A 17,277-nucleotide genomic window follows, 5' to 3' on the forward strand; every position below is an offset into this window, starting at 1 on the left:
ACATCTACAGTATGCTGTTTTTTTGTTTGTTTTTTTGCCGTACATACCATTTTATTGTTACTTTCCCCCCGGCTTCCGGGTTCTGGCTCCCGCGGGACTGGGCGTTCCTATTTAGAGGTTAGATGAATGACGTCTGGTGAAAAACTTCCCCTGGCGCATAAGGCGCGTCACAAGTTTTCCGTAAGTAGCCGAACTGCGTGTCGGCTCTATATGGCGCCTGCGCAGTCAGCTCTACATGGCGGGCGCAGGCGCCGTATAGAGCCGACTCGCAGGTTGGCTACTTACGGAAAACTGGTGACGCGCGTTATGCGCCAGGGGAAGTTTTTCACCAGACGTCAATCATCTAACCTCTGAATAGGAACGCCCACTCCCGTGGGAGCCAGAACCCGGAAGTCGGGGGGAAAATAACAATAAAACGGTATGTACGGCAAAAATAAACCCAGCATACTGTAGATGTCGGAAGTATGCTGGATGTAATGGTATATAATTGTTTTAGGGTGAACCTCCGCTTTAAGGAAATTTGGAACAGTAGCCCTGGTTGAAAGCTCGGTTCCACCTACCACCTGCACCCGGCTATTAGAAAATGAAGCCAGTTATTTTAGTGATGGCCCAGTAGTAAGGTCTCCACCATAACATTTAAAGTGGAGCTATAAGCAACACTTTTATTTTTATTTTGGCTAGAGGGGGGGGGGGGTTATGACCCCCGTAAGGTTTATTTTTTCCCTCTTTGTCCCAATACCGTGTTTCCCCCGAAAATAAGATCTACCCTAAAAATAAGACCTAGGGTTATTTTCCAAGAGGGCTGCAATATAAACCCTACCCCGAAAATAAGCCCTAGTTTAAAATGCTTGTAAAATCATATAATCCAGTCTATTGCAGTAGTATATAATGTACAGTGGTTGTGTTTCTGTAATTTAATTGCGGGGAAGAAAGCTCCGGCGGGCCACAGAAGCGCAGAGCGGCGCTATAACAAAGGTATTTGGCACAATTATATTACAGAAACACATACAGTGTACATTATATACTACTGTAATAGAGTGGATTATAGGATTATACAAGCATTTTAACTCAGATCACAGTGGGGATTCCTGTCAGACAGGGAGAGAGAAGACATCACATTACATGGTAAGACCTACCCTGAAAATAAGCCCTACGGTGTCTTTTGTTGCCAAAACTAATATAAGGCCCAGGCTTATTTTTGGGGGAAACACGGTAGGGAGATTTATCTTAACTTCCTGTCCCAGAGGCAAAACAGTAAGTGTCAGGAAATCCCTGTAAATTAAGGGAATCTCTTGGAGACTCCGAAGGTCACCAGAACTAGTGTCACCATTGGAAGGTTTCTCTTTCTCTCTCTGAGGAACGAGCCCACAGGTGAGACACTAAAGGAAGCAGCTTCCTATAGTGGCACGCAGAGAAGAGGAGGAGCCACGAGCTCAGACAGAGGAACCCAGATGAGGAGGTTCTGGACTACTCTGTACAATACCATTGCACAGAGCAGATAAGTATAACATGTTAATTATTTTAATCAAGAATCGCTTTGAAAACATATTTACTTACATTTTTAAACATTCTCTTCTGAATTGAAAAATCCTACTTCACATTAGGTAGAAGGGGATAACTAAGGAGGAGCCTGGAAATGTATGTACAGTATATAATTAACCCTGCTATTACTGCGCTGGCAGATCTTATTATCAGTTGTAAACTAGGGCCCGGATTCAGAAACAATTTACGCTGGCGTATCTATTGATACGCCGCGTAAATTCTAGCATGCACTGGTGTATCTTCTTTCTGTATTCAAGCAAGATACGCCAAAATTTGGCTAAGATACGACTGACATAAGTCTCTTACGCCGTCGTATCTTAGTTGCATATTTATGCTGGCCGCTAGGTGGCGCTTCCGGAGATTTATGCGTAGAATATGCAAATTAGGTAGATACGCCGATTCACGAACGTAGTTGCACCCGGTGTATCTATATGCGTTGTTTACGTAAGGCGTCGAACCGGCGTAAAGTTACCCCTGCTCTATGAGGCGTAGCCAATGATAAGTATGAACGTTGGGACAGCGTCGAATTTTCCGTTGTTTACGTCGTTTGCGTAAAACGTTCGCGAATAGGGCTTTGCGTAAGTTACGTTCACGTTGAAAGCATTGACTATTTACGACGTGATTTGGAGCATGCGCACTGGGATACGTCCACGAACGGCGCATTCGCCGTTCGTAAAGAGCGTCAATTACGTGGGGTCATGATAGATTAACATACAACACGCCCACTACCAGCCAAATTTGAATTAGGCGGGCTTACGCCAACACATTTACACTATGCCACCGTAACGTAGGGCGCAAGTTCGTTCTGAATACGAAACTTGCGCCCTAAGTTACGGCGGCGTAGTGTATCTCAGATACGCTACGCCCACCTACAACTTAGACTATTCTATCTGAATCCGGGCCTAGATATGCACAGTGTATGTACTGAAAAAGGGTTAAAGATATCAAGGCTTTGATTCTGCATTGCACGGTAATGCAGTTGTAATCCAATAGGTCCCTTAAGTTTTCCTAAATAATCAAGTTATTCTGAACAATACACGCTGCTAAAAAGGTAAGAATTTTTTATGGTTTTTGGTATGCTGCATAAATGTGAAAACCCTTTACAAACCTATAGTGGTGGTTTCTCAAGTTTGGCTGCAACAGTAGAGCTATACTTTTAAAAAAATAGCTTAGCAAGTAAACCTTATCCCACACAGAGGATTTAGGTTGGTTCAGTTTCGGTACCCAGTCCTCTGTAGTTACATAATGTGGTCTCTGCTGTAAAGTCTTGTGATATAGAGACACGTTAGCCTGCAGCTGCTTGCTCAGTACATATGGGTCTAATAATTAAGGGAACCTTGGAACAAATAGAACTTGGTTGCTCAGTTCTAACATTAGGAGCAGATGTTTTCTGGTGTTTCTGAGCTGTGTATACTGAAAGCAGCTGGAAAAATTCTGAATATTAAGTAAAAGTAATAGAAATAACAGATAACTATAACAAGGTATTTTCAAGGCAGTGTGTTAATACATGTATTTATGTCGTTTTTGTTAGTGTGTGTGTGTGTACAATTTTCATCATATAAAGGGGAACACTGGACGATCGCCTGCTGAGACAAAACTACTATAAGGATCTAAATACAGATTTAGAAACATATTTCTTTAGGAAAAAGTAGGGTGCAAAGTACAGTAATCCATAGCGACCAGTCAAACTTAACTTCTTTGAAGTCAGATTAAGAAATATGGTCATTTATGCACGTCATGATTGTTCTTGCTTTGGCATAGTTTTTTTTAATAGCTGAGACTGGAAAATAATCAGAGCTGAAGACAAGTTAGATGAAGCCAAATATGGGGCAGTTTTCGAGAAAAATCTGTTTATTATGCAAAAGATCTGAGGCTGGGACGAAGATTCACCTTTTAAGAGCGCTGAGGCTGGGGTGGAAGTTCACCTTCCAAGAATGCTGAGGCTGGGGCCGAGGTTCACCTTTCAAGAGAGCTAAGGCTGGGGTGGAGGTTCACTTTTCAAGAGAGCTAAGGCTGGGGTGGAGGTTCACCTTTCAAGAGAGCTAAGGCTGGGGTGGAGGTTCACCTTTCAAGAGAGCTAAGGCTGGGGTGGAGGTTCACCTTTCAAGAGAGCTAAGGGTTGGGTGGAGGTTCAGCTTCCAAAAGAGAGGTGAGGTGGAGGTTCATCTTCCAAGAGAGCTAAAGCTGAGGTGGAGGTTCATCTTCCAAGAGAGCTAAGGCTGGGGTGGAGGTTCATCTTCCAAGAGAGCTAAAGCTGGGGTGGAGGTTCATCTTCCAAGAGAGCTAAGGCTGGGGTGGAGGTTCATCTTCCAAGAGAGTTGAGGCTGATGTGGAGGTTCATCCTAGAGCAGAGCTCAGCCTGGGGAGGAGGTTCACCTTTCAAGAGAGCTAAGGTTGTGGTTGAGGTTCCCCTTCTAAGAGAGCTGAGGTTTGGGTCGTGGATCACCTTTCAAGACAAAAAAAGAAAGAAGGAGGGCGCACAGACCTTGTGCATTACCAATGGTAGCGTTTTATTAAAAACATAAAAACAATGTTTATACAAACGAGCATGTAAGAAAGGTTTGTCAGTTGGTGAGGCTGCGTCTCTGGACACCTGCAACTCGGACCTGATGTAGAGGGGGTCAGATGACATCACAAATGGCTGACGCGTTTCAAGGGCGTACCCTTTTCCTCAGAGCCTGGATGGTCAATGGCTAGTCTCTCCTGATTGCCTCTATATGAATCCACGTGCCCACGCCCCAAACGACACCCTCCAGAAAAGGTCACACTCATCTACGTGGATTAACTCCACCTAGTGGCTCAAATAGCTCACATAAAACACATTCCTATCCTCAAATGGAAAAGAATAGGATCTATAATCAATGAATGTATTCTGAAGAAGGATAAATATAAGTAGAGTGCCCCCCAGGAATGGTCCACCGCATCTTACCTTGATGTCACAGTCCCTACAGATCGATAGGGGGGGGGTAGTATGAGGAGAATTCACGCCAGGTGGTGGGTGCTCTAAAGCCTGTATACAACAGGAGCCACAAGCCTCCTAGTGCGCCAGGTGGACCACATCCCGTCCCATAGCCAGGAAGTATGGAAGTGCGGCCAGAAGCGTTCCACGCAACACTTCCGGCCGTCCACAGTGTGCAGGAGGCGCAGCCAGGAAGCATGGGCGTGTTTGCGTTCAACCCACCACTTCCGGCTGCCTAGGACATCACCTTTCAAGACAGCTGAGGTCATGGCTGAGTCTGGGGTAGAGGTTCACCTTCCAAGAGAGTTGAGGCTGGGGCAAGGGTTCACCTTCCAATAGGACAAAGCCAAGAACCTTCTAATGACCAATGCTGCTTAAAATCTATGACAAGGCTTGAACATTGCTGGTTACACCTACTACCCATCCAACCTGAAATCTCTAGAAAAATGTTACCAAGAAGAATCACAAAATTTCAGAATAGACAAGGCTGTTTTACCTCAAATATATGCGGGTATAATTATAGAAAAAACGTGATTTAATTAAGTGTTCACTCAACCAAAGGGGGGTATTTATTTGTTACGGGTATTTATATATCACAGACAATTTACACAACACTTTATATATTGTACATTTACGTCAGTGCCTAAAGGGGCTTCTACCTCACATGTATACATACATATACATACTGGGACCAATTTAGAAATATGGAAATTGGGAGCTTGGTCCCCAACCAAGCCTCCTTCGAGGACAAGGGCAATTGGACTATCTCGGTACGATAATACTGTATATAAGTCCAAGTCAACCTGATCAAAACTTACACAGAGCTAAAGACTCTTTCCCCACCCCCACAGACCAGCGTTTGGGCTTGGTGGTTTGTCTTTAGGCACCCAGTGATGCATCTAAAAAAAAATAGGAAAGTACACGGTTTTGTACTTGGCACTAGCAGGCAAATGTACAGTAGTGGTTGGGTAGCGAAGGGAAAGAAACTGCCATGACTTGCAAAGCACAGGTTCACTTTCAAGAACATAGGAACTCGACCTCAAATTATCATGGGTAAAGTTCCAAACTAACATTAAAAAATATTATTTTACTAAGAGAATAGTTGATCCTTGGAAAAGACTTCCAGCAGAGGTCCTGAGGTGGTCAACAGTAAGTGAATTTAAAATCATATTACACCTTTTGCAAAATTTTAATAAATGTACCCACATTATTAAATAATAATAAAAAAATAAAAAATAAATATATATATATATATATATATATATATATATATATATATATATATATATATATACAGGGCCAGATTCTCAAAGGAGATACGACGGCGTATCTCCAGATACGCCGTCGTATCTCTGAGTCTGGGCGGTCTTATCTATGCGCCTGATTCACAGAATCAGTTACGCATAGATTTCTATTAGATCCGACCGGCGTAAGTCTGTTACGCCGTCGGATCTTAACTGCATATTTACGCTGGCCGCTAGGGGCGTGTACGCTGATTTACGCCTAGAAATATGTAAATCAGTTAGATACGCGAATTCACGAACGTACGCTCGGCCGACGCAGTACAGATACGCCGTTTATGTTGGGCTTTTCCCGGCGTAAAGTTACCCCTGCTATATTAGGTGTACATGCGGCGTACCAATGTTAAGTATGGACGTCGTTCCCGCATCGAATTTTGAACATTTTACGTTGTTTGCGTAAGTCGCCCGTGAATGGCGTTGGACGTCATTTACGTTCACGTCAAAACCAATACGTCCTTGCGGCGTACTTTGGAGCAATGCACACTGGGATATTCCACGGACGGCGCATGCGCCGTTCGTGAAAAACATCAATCACGTCAGGTCACAAGTTATTTACATAAAACACGCCCCCCTGTTCCAAATTTGAATTAGGCGGGCTTACGCCAGCCTCTTTACGCTACGCCGCCGCAACTTACGGAGCAAGTGCTTTGAGAATACAGCACTTGCTCGTCTAAGTTGCGGAGGCGTAGCGACCACTTGTTATGTTTCTGGGGTCACTTTTCTATGTTTCTATAAATAAAATGGGCATCTGTCATGAAGGACAAAAGAGCTATGACTTCTGTTCCTCTCTTTCTATAGGCATCTCATTCTCCTCCATGGCATCGGACAGTGACTACGCCATTCCTCCTGACGCATATTCTATTGACAGTGAATTCTCAGAACCAGAACAGAAGCTTCCAAAAACCTGTTCCTCATCAAGTGACAACGGCAAAAATGTAAGCCATATGTGGAAAAAATACTGGGCTGCTGCTTTTAATCAACATAGCATTCAACAGGCGTATTGCATTATTACCAGTGTTTTTATATACTGGATCATTGTTGGAAGTTCTTTCATAAGGCGCAGAATAATGTACTAGAGAGAACAAATTATTTCAGAATTGTGTGTCTGCAGTTCCCATCCATTTAGCTGTTGCCTGCCCTACACACCCATCCAAGGGCTCCTCTGAAATACCTGGCAAGCTGCCGACACCATTTTTTCCACTCCTTTGAGCTGCATTTTAAATATTTAATACAAAAAAATAAACATGTTAACAACAGTATGTCTATTACATCTGTAAATCAGTAGTAAACATAATGTTGTAAGAGTAGAGAAAGTGGATGATCCCTTAAAATAAACATTCCATTGAGCATGATTTACTAAAGCCGGAGAGTGCAAAATCTGGTGCAGCTTTGCATGGCAGCTAATCAGCTTCTAACTTCAGCTTATTCAATCAAAGGGATAATATGTTTTTTTTTTTTTTTTTAAACATGTCATACTTACCTCCACTGTGCATGTTTGTTTTGAACAGAGTGGCCCCTAACGTCTTCTTCTGGGGTCCCACGGCGGCTCTCGCGGCTCCTCCCCGCAAGAGCTAACCCCCTTTGGGAATCTCTCTCCCAAAGGGGGGTTACCTTGCGGGCGCGTTCCCGTGTGATACACTCGGCGACCATAGCCGTCAAGTGTATGACCGACTCGGCCCCACGCGTCATTGATTTGATTGACAGCAGCGGGAGCCAATGGTTGCGCTGCTATCGATCATTCAATGAAGAGCCGACTAAAGCTCGGTGAAAGCAACACGGGATCGCGGCCAAGGAGATTCGGGTCTCAGGTAAGTAAAACGGGGGCTCAGGGGGGCAGTGACTGCAAGGTGTTTTTTCACCTTAATGCATGGGATACATTAGGGTGGAAAAACAAAAAGCTTTACAACCCCTTTAAGCTTTGACAAAAAACCTGGAAGCTGATTGGTTTCTCTGCCGAGCTACGCCAGATTTTGCACTCTCCAGTATTAGAAATCAACTACATTTTGTCACTCTGTTTTGAGGTTTTAATTGTAAAGCCAGGCAGACTACTTCTTCTGAGTATTGTTAGTGTTTACATATTCATACTTGCAAGACTGTATCTTGGCCTAGGCCAACAAAGCCCAGGCCTAGGGCAGCACTTTGCAGGGGGGCAGCACGAAAAGAGTCCCTGTAGCTTGCGCTACACTTTTAGTGTAGCGCCAGTCTTGGGGCGGACTGGGCCGGGAGGCAAATCAGCCTAGTGCCCCCATAAAGCGACCACACTACTGTCGGTATAATAATACTGGCAGGGCCACCATCGGGGGGGGGGGGAGCCCATACACATGAAGGAGACTAGGGAGGCAGACCCCAACCAATGAGTTGTTGTGTGGGCGGGTGGCGTTCCGCAACTGGGGGGGGGGGGGGGCGTCTTTGCGTTGCTTCTAGTTTTGACTGTCCTATCATAACAGTAGACCTTCCACCTGAGTTCTCAGCTAGAGAGAGTCAGATGCCATGTCGGGAGGCTAAAAACTGTCAGTCAGCTGACAAGCTCCATAGCAAGACAGGAAGTCAGAGTAAATTCCTGAAAATTAGGGGACTCTACTGCCCCCCCAAGGCCCTCAGAACTAGTGTCCCCACTGGAAAATGTCAGGGCAGGTATTAAATGGGGGTGTGGCCTTGACAGGAAAGGGTGGGAAGCTGTGGGTCATATTTAAATTAGGGGGGTGCTCGAGTTTCGTCAGGCCTAGGGCAGCACAAAACCTAAATACACCACTGCATAGTTGCCAACAGTTCCGAATTGCCTGGGACATTCACAGAAATAAGACCAATGTCGCTAACTGAGCCTGTCCCGGGCAGAATCCAGAAAATCAGGCTCTGTCAGGGACAGCTGAGAGTTGTCGGTTCACTGTATGGAAAAACGCAGTTGTGGCGCCGGGTAGTCACAGACACTCGCAGAGACCCCTACCTCTTTCACCTCCTGCCTGTATTTGTGGATTGGTCAATAGCTACTCCTTCAGCAGCTAGTCAGGCGACACATTCTCCACTATGTAAGTTACCTCAGACTCTATTTAACCATACCCCCTTTAAGCCACATCCAATATATAGCATCATTTAAACCACACCCATTTTGTGCCATGCGTCACATCTTTTTAAAGTATACCACACCCACAACATGGATGCCCCACCCCTAAATAGCATACAGCTCCCCCTACACTGACTTTCTGGGAAAAGTGTCCCTAAATTTGTTTTGGAAATGTTGGCAACTATGCATATTGTTTATACTGTTAAAATATTGATTGTTTTAGTTTATAATAGGTGTTTTTGTCACATTTCAGGATGTCAGTAAAGAAATGTGATCTGTCAGTAAAAAAAAACATGTTTGTCAGTAAAAAAAGCAATGGGTGGTTGGCAACACTGGGGAGACCTAAGATGAAGTGGCCAGGATCAAGGGACACCTGGGAGCAATGGAACCTACGTATAACATCTCGGACTATGGACCATAAGGGCCTTATATAGGGACAATCCCAGTATAAGGGAAATAAGGAGCCCCTGGTACCTCCAGCATATGGAGTTGATTATTATTATTTTTTTAAAGCACTCCGTTGGCAGCTACCTTATCAACAGAGGTCATGGAAAATCGAATAGTTTACATGCCGCTAAAAACAATAGACAAATTCTGTCTGAAAATCACTGGCTTTTTCTGGTAGTGAATCCAACTTGTGACCTCGATTTCCCATATATGAAATATTTTTTTTTATTACACTGAACTGCACCCAAATGTTCTTCAGACGTAGTCGGGTCCAGGAAGTCAGCAAATATCACTGTTAAGCTAAAGTGACCTGCAGAATCATCTGTTTGCTGTTATCAGATTATCTTGTCTGTATTAATACTCAGTTCTGTGCTGCCATCTGTGTGCTTTTAGGTTGCAGATCGCCCAACATGCAGAATTAATTAGTGACATAAGAATTTCCATTTTTCTATCTGGAAAATATCTCCGGGTGTGGATAGAAATATGCAGGGGGCTGGAGAGGATAGGGAAAACGTCTTTCAGAGAGTGCGTGGGTCATATAGGTATACAGCCATAGGAACGGAGCCTCAGATGTTTTGGGGGACAGCCCAGTGTAAGGGTGGGACCAGAGATGTAGGCTTGGTCAGGAAGTAAACTAATGGGTTATGTGTAGCTTAACCACTTAAAGCGGAGTTCCGGCCACAATTTCACTTTTTAAATATAAATACCCCTGTAATACACAAGCTTAATGTATTCTAGTAAAGTTAGTCTGTAAACTAAGGTCCGTTTTGTTAGGTTGTTACAGCATTTAGACACTTTATAAAATAGAAATTGACTGGGGCCATCTTAAGTGTGGGCATCATGAAGCCAGACTGTATGACTTCCTGGATTTCAGCCTTTCAGATCTCGCACATGCTCAGTGCTGCACAAGCAGTGTCAGATCAGGTTTCAGCACCTGTGCTGTCCAAGTCACAAGGGGGGTTATCCACAAAGCCGCGGCGCAACGTAACTTTTCGGATTTAAGTTACTCCGCCGCAAAATTCCCAAGTTAGGTGCCGATCCACAAAGCACTTACCTGGAATTTTGCGGCGCTGTAACTTAAATCCGTCCGGCGCAAGGCGTTCCTATTCAAATGGGCGAGTCCCATTTAAATTAGGCGCGCTCCCGCGCCGGACGTACTGCGCATGCTCCGTCGGGTAAATTACCCGACGTGCATTGCGCTAACTGACGTCGCTCCGACGTCATTTGCTTAGACGTTAACGTAAATGGCGTCCAGCGCCATTCACGGACGTCTTACGCAAACGACGTAGAATTTAAAATTCGACGCGGGAACGACGGCCATACTTAACATGGCTTAGGACAACTAGGGCTTAGCCCTAGTTTTACGCGGCGGAACTCGACGTAAACGACGTAGATTTAGAGCGTCGGGTCCGTCGGAGCGTTCGTGGATAGCCGTAACTGGTCATTTGCATATTCTACGCCGGCCTCAATGGCCTCGCCACCTAGCGGCCGGCCTAGAATTGCGTCCTTAAGATCCGACAGTGTAATTCAATTACACATGTCGGATCTTCGTCCTAACTATGGGAAACTGATTCTGTGGATCAGTTCCATAGTTAGGACCAGGGATACGACGGCGTAACAGCAGTTACTCCGTCGTATCTTTTTTGAGGATCTGGCCCATGATTCTTTGAGACTGGGGAGTGCACAGACTCCTGCAAAGTTACACCATCTACATTCCCAGGAGGCATCTAAAAAAAAAATTTTTTTGTAAAGGACTAATGACATTTTTTTAAAACTACTGATGTAATGTTATATTTATGGGTGGAGCTCCACTTTAAGGACTGGAAGATTTGCCCCTTAATGACCAGGCCATTTTTGCAATATGGCACTGACAATTGCGACGCTGTACCCAATCAAAATTTATGTCCTTTTTTTCCCACAATTAGAGCTTTCTTTTGGTGGTATTTGGCCATCTCTGCGGTTTAAAAAAAAAAAACGACAATTTTGAAAAAAAAAAAAAATATTTTTAACTTTTTGCTATAATAAATATCCACAAAAAAAAGTAAAAAAACACATTTCTTCATCAGTTTAGGCCGATATGTATTCTTCTACATATTTTTGGTAAAAAAAAAATCGCAATAAGTGTATATTGATTGGTTTGCGCAAAAGTTATAGGGCCAGATTCACAGAGATTTACGTTACTCCGCGGCGGCGTGACCTATCCCATTTACGTTACACCGCCGCAGGTTTACAGCGTAAGTGCCTGATTCACAAAGCTCTTACCTGTAAACTTGCGGCGGTGTAACGTAAATGCGCTCAGCGCAAGCCCGCCTAATTCAAATGGGGCGGGCACCATTTAAATTAGGCGCGTTCCCGCGCCGAGCGTACTGCGCATGCTCCGTCGGGTAAATTACCCGACGTGCATTGCGCTAAATGACGTCGCACGAACGTCATTTGTTTAGACGTTAACGTAAATGGCGTCCAGCGCCATTCACGGACGACTTACGCAAACGACGTGATTTTTTAAATTTCGACGCGGGAACGACGGCCATACTTAACATGGCTTAGAACACCTAGGGCTCAGCCCTAATTTTACGACGTGTATCTCGACGGTAACAACGAAAAGTTAGAGCGACGGGTAACGCGGACGTTCGTGGATCGCCGTAACTAGTCATTTGCATATTCTACGCCGACCGCAATGGCCTCGCCACCTGGCGGCCGGCATAGAATTGCATCCTAAGATCCGACAGTGTAAGTCAATTACACCTGTCGGATCGTAGGGCTATCTATGCGGAACTGATTCTATGAATCAGCCGCATAGTTAGGACGGACGGATCACAGAGATACGACGGCGTATCAGGAGATACGCCGTCGTATCTCTTTTGTGAATCTGGCCCATAGCGTCTACAAACTAGGAGATAGATTTCCGGAAATGTTATTTTTTTAATTTATTTTTTACTAGTAATGGCGGTGATCTGTGATTTTTAGCAGGAGTGTGACATTGCGGCGGACAGATTGGACACGTTTTTAGGAGCATTGACATGTATTAGAGCTGGAAAGAAAAAGATTGATTACTGTTGCTCTTGGATGGTAATCGACATCTTTAATAAGCCAATGCGCCACGTCCTAATGTTATGTAAATAGAAAACAATTGAGGAGGAATTGGGATTAAAATGGACTTTGTAGGCACCTTAAAGTGGAGGTTCACCCTAAAACAATTATCTAACATTACATCCAGCATACTAACGACATGTACAGTATGCTGATATATTTTTTTTCGCCGTACATACCGTTTTATTGTTATTTTCCCCCCCGGCTTCCGGGTTCTGATTCCCGCGGGACTGGGTGTTCCTATTGAGAGGTTAGATGATTGACGTCTGGTGAAAAACTTCCCATGGCGCATAAGGTGAATCACCAGTTTTCCGTAAATAGCCGACCTGCGAGTTGGCTCTATACGGCGCCTGCGCCCGCCGTGTAGAGCTGACTGCGCAGGCGCCATATAGTGCCGACTCGCAGGTCGGCTATTTACGGAAAACTGGTGACGCGCCTTATGCGCCATGGGAAGTTTTCACCAGACGTCAATCATCTAACCTCTCAATAGGAACACCCAGTCCCGCGGGAATCAAAACCCGGAAGTCGGGGGGAAAATAACAATAAAACGGTATGTACGGCGAAAAAAAAAAAAAAATACCAGCATACTGTACATGTCATTAGTATGCTGGATGTAATGTTATATAATTGTTTTAAAGTGAACCTCCACTTTAATATAAAAATACAAAATGTAATGTTTCACAGAAAAATAACATCTAAATACATATAAAATAAGAAAAGAAAATTGTTGGTAAAAACAATACAGTACAGAATTGGGAACAATCAGTGACCCTCTAACTGGAGTAACTCAATAATGGTGTAGGTAATTGGCTACAAAGATGTCTATATAGTGATTGCCTATATTGAGTATAAAGATCTCCTCGATAGGCGGTCCACCGGATCCACATTGAAAGACTTGTGCTCTACATGTTTCGCAATATATAATCGCTTCATCAGGAGCTTCTAAATTGTATAGAGAGAAAAGACAGGTTTCAGTTAAATTGACTAATACAACGACATTAGTTTGATTTTAAACAAAGTCAAACCATAAACATTATAATGTGAAACGCTCACCAAAAATTAATTGATGCTGCTTTAAACGTGTTTATAGAACCACCCACCCCATATATTGCAGTGCTGGTTGCCCTTTATGGTACACCCCTAATGGTGTATGCTATAAAAATGCACTGATTACTGTATAAATGTCACTGGCAGGGAAGGGGTTAACACTAGGGGACGATCAAGGGGTTAAATATGTTCTCTGGGAGATGTTTCTAACTGTGGGGGGATGGGACTGACATAAGGAGAAGAGAGATCGCTGTTCCTAATCACTAGGAACAGATGATCACCCTGAACTCCTCTGTCAGAACGGGGATCTGTTTGTTTACATTGACAGATCCCCATTCTGGCTCTCTGTGGAGTGATCGCCGTTGGCCGGCAGACATCACGGGCACGTGCATCGCCTTCCTCACTGCGTCACGGGCACCTGCTGTAGCTGTTAAAGGGACCGCTGTACAGCTACGGCAATTTGCGGGAATGAGCTGACCTGCCGTCGTCATAATGATGGCGGCTGGTCGGTAAGTGGTTTAAGCTGAACTCCAGGCAAACAGCTAAATAAACAGATGAAATACATATAGGCAGCTGTTTTATCTGCCAAAGGATTTTTATTTCTATCTATTCAGTCCTAAGATTTATGAAGCTCGTCACACTGCACAGCCCTGTTTGGCAGGGCAAGAGACCTGATTGCAGTTCAATAACACTTATGCTGCGTACACACGATAGGATTTTTCGTTGGAAAAAACTTGGATGGTTTTTCTGATGAAATTCTGCTCAAGCTTGACTTGCATACACACAGTCACACAAAAGTTCTCTGAACTTTCGACCATGAAGAACACTGCGACGAGCCAAGAAAATGAAGTTCAATGCTTCCGAGCATGCGTCGAATTGTTTCCAAGCATGTGTCGGAATTTTGCGTGTCAGAATTGCTGCAGACGATCGGATTTTCCGATTGGAATTTTTTCCATCACGATTGGAAATTCCGACAGCAAAAGTCCAATGGAGCATACACACGGTCGGAATTTCCGTTCAAAAGCTCACATCAGACTTTTGCTGTCGGAATTTCCGATCGTGTGTACGGGGCATTACAGGTCTCCAGCCTGTGACTGGACAGTGACAGGAGAAGCAGCAGATGAACATGCTTATCTTGCTGTTACTCTGCTCTTTCCTCCTTAGCGTGTCCCTTGTTAGCACATGAGCACTGCGGGACAAGTAATTGGCTCCTTGTGCTGCTTCCTCTTTCCCCATTCCCACCTCTGCTGTACAGGGACTGCTTGCAATTAATGATGTAACAATGAGAAGAGAGCTGCATTGGTTTGTGTCTTTTGCATCAGCTTGGAGTTCAACGTTATCCGTGTGTAACTTTTATGACTGCTTTTCTTCTTTTTTTTCAGGAGCTCTTAGAAAAATCGGGATATTTGTTAAAAATGGGAGGCAAGCTTAAAACATGGAAGAGAAGATGGTTTGTACTTAAAGGTGGAGAACTGCTTTACTACAAATCTCCAGTAAGTAGTATCGCTTATTTCCATTGAGATAACAAGTGATGAACTTTGTTTTAAACTCAAAGCAGGGACTGACCATTGGGACTTTCGGGCACTGCCCGAGGGCCCCATGCCACTAGGGGGCCCCATCAGGGTTGTCACTCTCAATAAAACCAGGGACAGTATGTAAAAATCTGTGTATTTTTTACATCTGTCCCTGCTATGTCTTAAACCAACATGCTTTTGATGTGAAAATCCTGAGATTTTAGCTGCCCTGCCTCTGCACTGCCTCCTGGCGTGGTGGCCATCTCTAAGCCCAGGGGCCCCATAATCTTCCATTGCCCGGGGGCCCCATGGGTTGTCAGTCCACCCCTGACTCAAAGAAAGCCATTTCTGTAAGCTAGCATTATGAGAGGGGGATCAGCAGTGGCTGCCTAAATGTTAATCTTAGTTGTGATTTATTTTAATGTTGAACTCCAGGCAAACAGCTAAATTCACAGTTGAAGTCAGGGCCGGGACAAGGGGTGGGCAGAAGTCAGGGCCGGGACAAGGGGTGGGCAGAAGTCAGGGTCGGGACAAGGGGTGGGCAGAAGGGACATGTGCCCTGGACATTAAGGCTCTATGTGGAGAGGGGGTGCTGAGAGCAAATGGGTTCCAGCCTGCCCGAACCATTGCGCCCGCCCGCTTGTCTGCCCGCACTCCTAGAAGAGGGAGATATGAGCTGACCAGGAGTGAGCGTGTACAGAGGTATTCTTGTTGGTAGGTAGTGTGAAATTGTGTGAATGCATCAATGGAGTGCATGTTATCTCAGCTTGCAGAGCTTGGATTCATTGAATGAGTTTACCAAAAATTTAGATCTTGCATAATATACCCTTGTTTTTTCTTGCTCTAAGTATCGGGGATGGAAGTGCTCGGCTCTATGCCTTGCTCTTCATTTAAAGTCCCACCCGTTTAGTGTTCTCTACTTGCATAATATACAGCCTCATGCTACATAACTAAGCTCAATTTCATGCTGAATAAACTAAATTATTAATTGTATCTTAAATAGAAAACTATCTTTAGATACATTTTTGCTCCAAAAGCATTTTATTAAAATAAACTTGATAAAAATCCCCAAACTCTTTTTTTTAAAAAACATTTTATCCACCCTGGTTGGGGGTCCTTATGGCGTCCACTGGCACCAATGCTGGGAGTTATTAGTGTGTCCACTGACATCAATGCTGGGGGTTAATACTGCGTCCCCTGATACCTGTGCTGGGGGTTATTTTGGAGTCCACTGACATCAATGCTTTGTGTAAATGTTGCGTCCGGGAATGGGGGGGACACAATTTGGCATCTTCGCCCTGGGTACTGATTGACCTTGTCCTGCCACTGGTTGAAGTGCATATATGGCAGCTGTTTTCCCTGGCGAGGGGAATTGTAATTTTGTCCAACCAGATGTGTGATTTACACAGCCCTGTAAGCAGGGCTGAGCCATGGGGCAGATACAGAGGGTGACTACCTTGGGCGCTTTAGCAGGAAGGGAGTTGTAAAAAGGAGGCCGCAGCCTTTGCTCACGGAGGGAGAAAATGATCCCACCCTCCCTCGCTCTCCTGCCCAGGGCCGGTGATAGGGGGGCCACCAGTCCTCTTGTAGGGGGCCCAGGCACACGGGGGGACCCAAACAGCAGGGGAAATTAGTGCGGTCGGGTGGAGGGGCAATTACAGAAGGAGGCTCTTTGCTGCAGCTGAAAACCAGTTTCTCCCTCCTGTCGGCTTTCAGCTGTTGCAGGGAGAGACACAGACATGGGCCATCGTTCCTGTAATTGCTTCCCTGACACCAATCCTCTTCCCTGTTCTGCCTGCTTCTGATCCCTCCCCCCGCCATCCCGCAGTGTTGAAGGCTTCCCTGTCCTGTAAAGAAATAACAAATTGTAAAAAATAATATTTAAACCTTGTATTAAATAATTTTTAAAAATGGTAAAATAAAAATATTGGAAACATGTTAAACATTAAAAAAAATTATAATAAAAATTATTAAATGTAAAAAATGTACTAATTCACTCAGGTACTCTGTTATGTTTGGCCCAGATTCTCAAAGGACTTACGACGGCGTAGCGCCATGTACGCCGTCGTAAGTCCGAATGAGCGCCGTCGTATCTATGCGGCTGATTATTAGAATCAGTTACGCATAAATTCGGCTAAGATACGAGCGGCATAAGTCTCTTATGCCGTCGTATCTTAGTTGCATATTTACGCTGGCCGCTAGGTGGCGCTTCCGTAGATTTCCGCGTTGAATATGTAAATTAGCTAGATACGCCGATTCACGAACGTACGTTCGCCCGGTGTATCAAGATATGTTGTTTATGTAAGACATACGCCG

The 17,277-nt window shown here is 44.5% G+C and overlaps 1 protein-coding gene across 1 annotated transcript in view; it reads left to right on the forward strand.

Moving 5' to 3' along the window:
* Window positions 1–17,277, forward strand: part of PLEKHH2 (pleckstrin homology, MyTH4 and FERM domain containing H2) — a 245,318-nt gene that overhangs the window by 159,712 nt on the left and 68,329 nt on the right. Inside the window, exons 12-13 of the mRNA XM_040351535.1 lie at window positions 6,601–6,737; window positions 14,830–14,940. Of these exons, the coding sequence (XP_040207469.1) occupies window positions 6,601–6,737; window positions 14,830–14,940 (248 nt within the window). The remainder of the gene's footprint in view (window positions 1–6,600; window positions 6,738–14,829; window positions 14,941–17,277) is intronic.

Source organism: Rana temporaria, chromosome 4, assembly GCF_905171775.1.
Source record: "Rana temporaria chromosome 4, aRanTem1.1, whole genome shotgun sequence".
NCBI classification, from domain to species: Eukaryota; Metazoa; Chordata; class Amphibia; order Anura; family Ranidae; genus Rana; species Rana temporaria.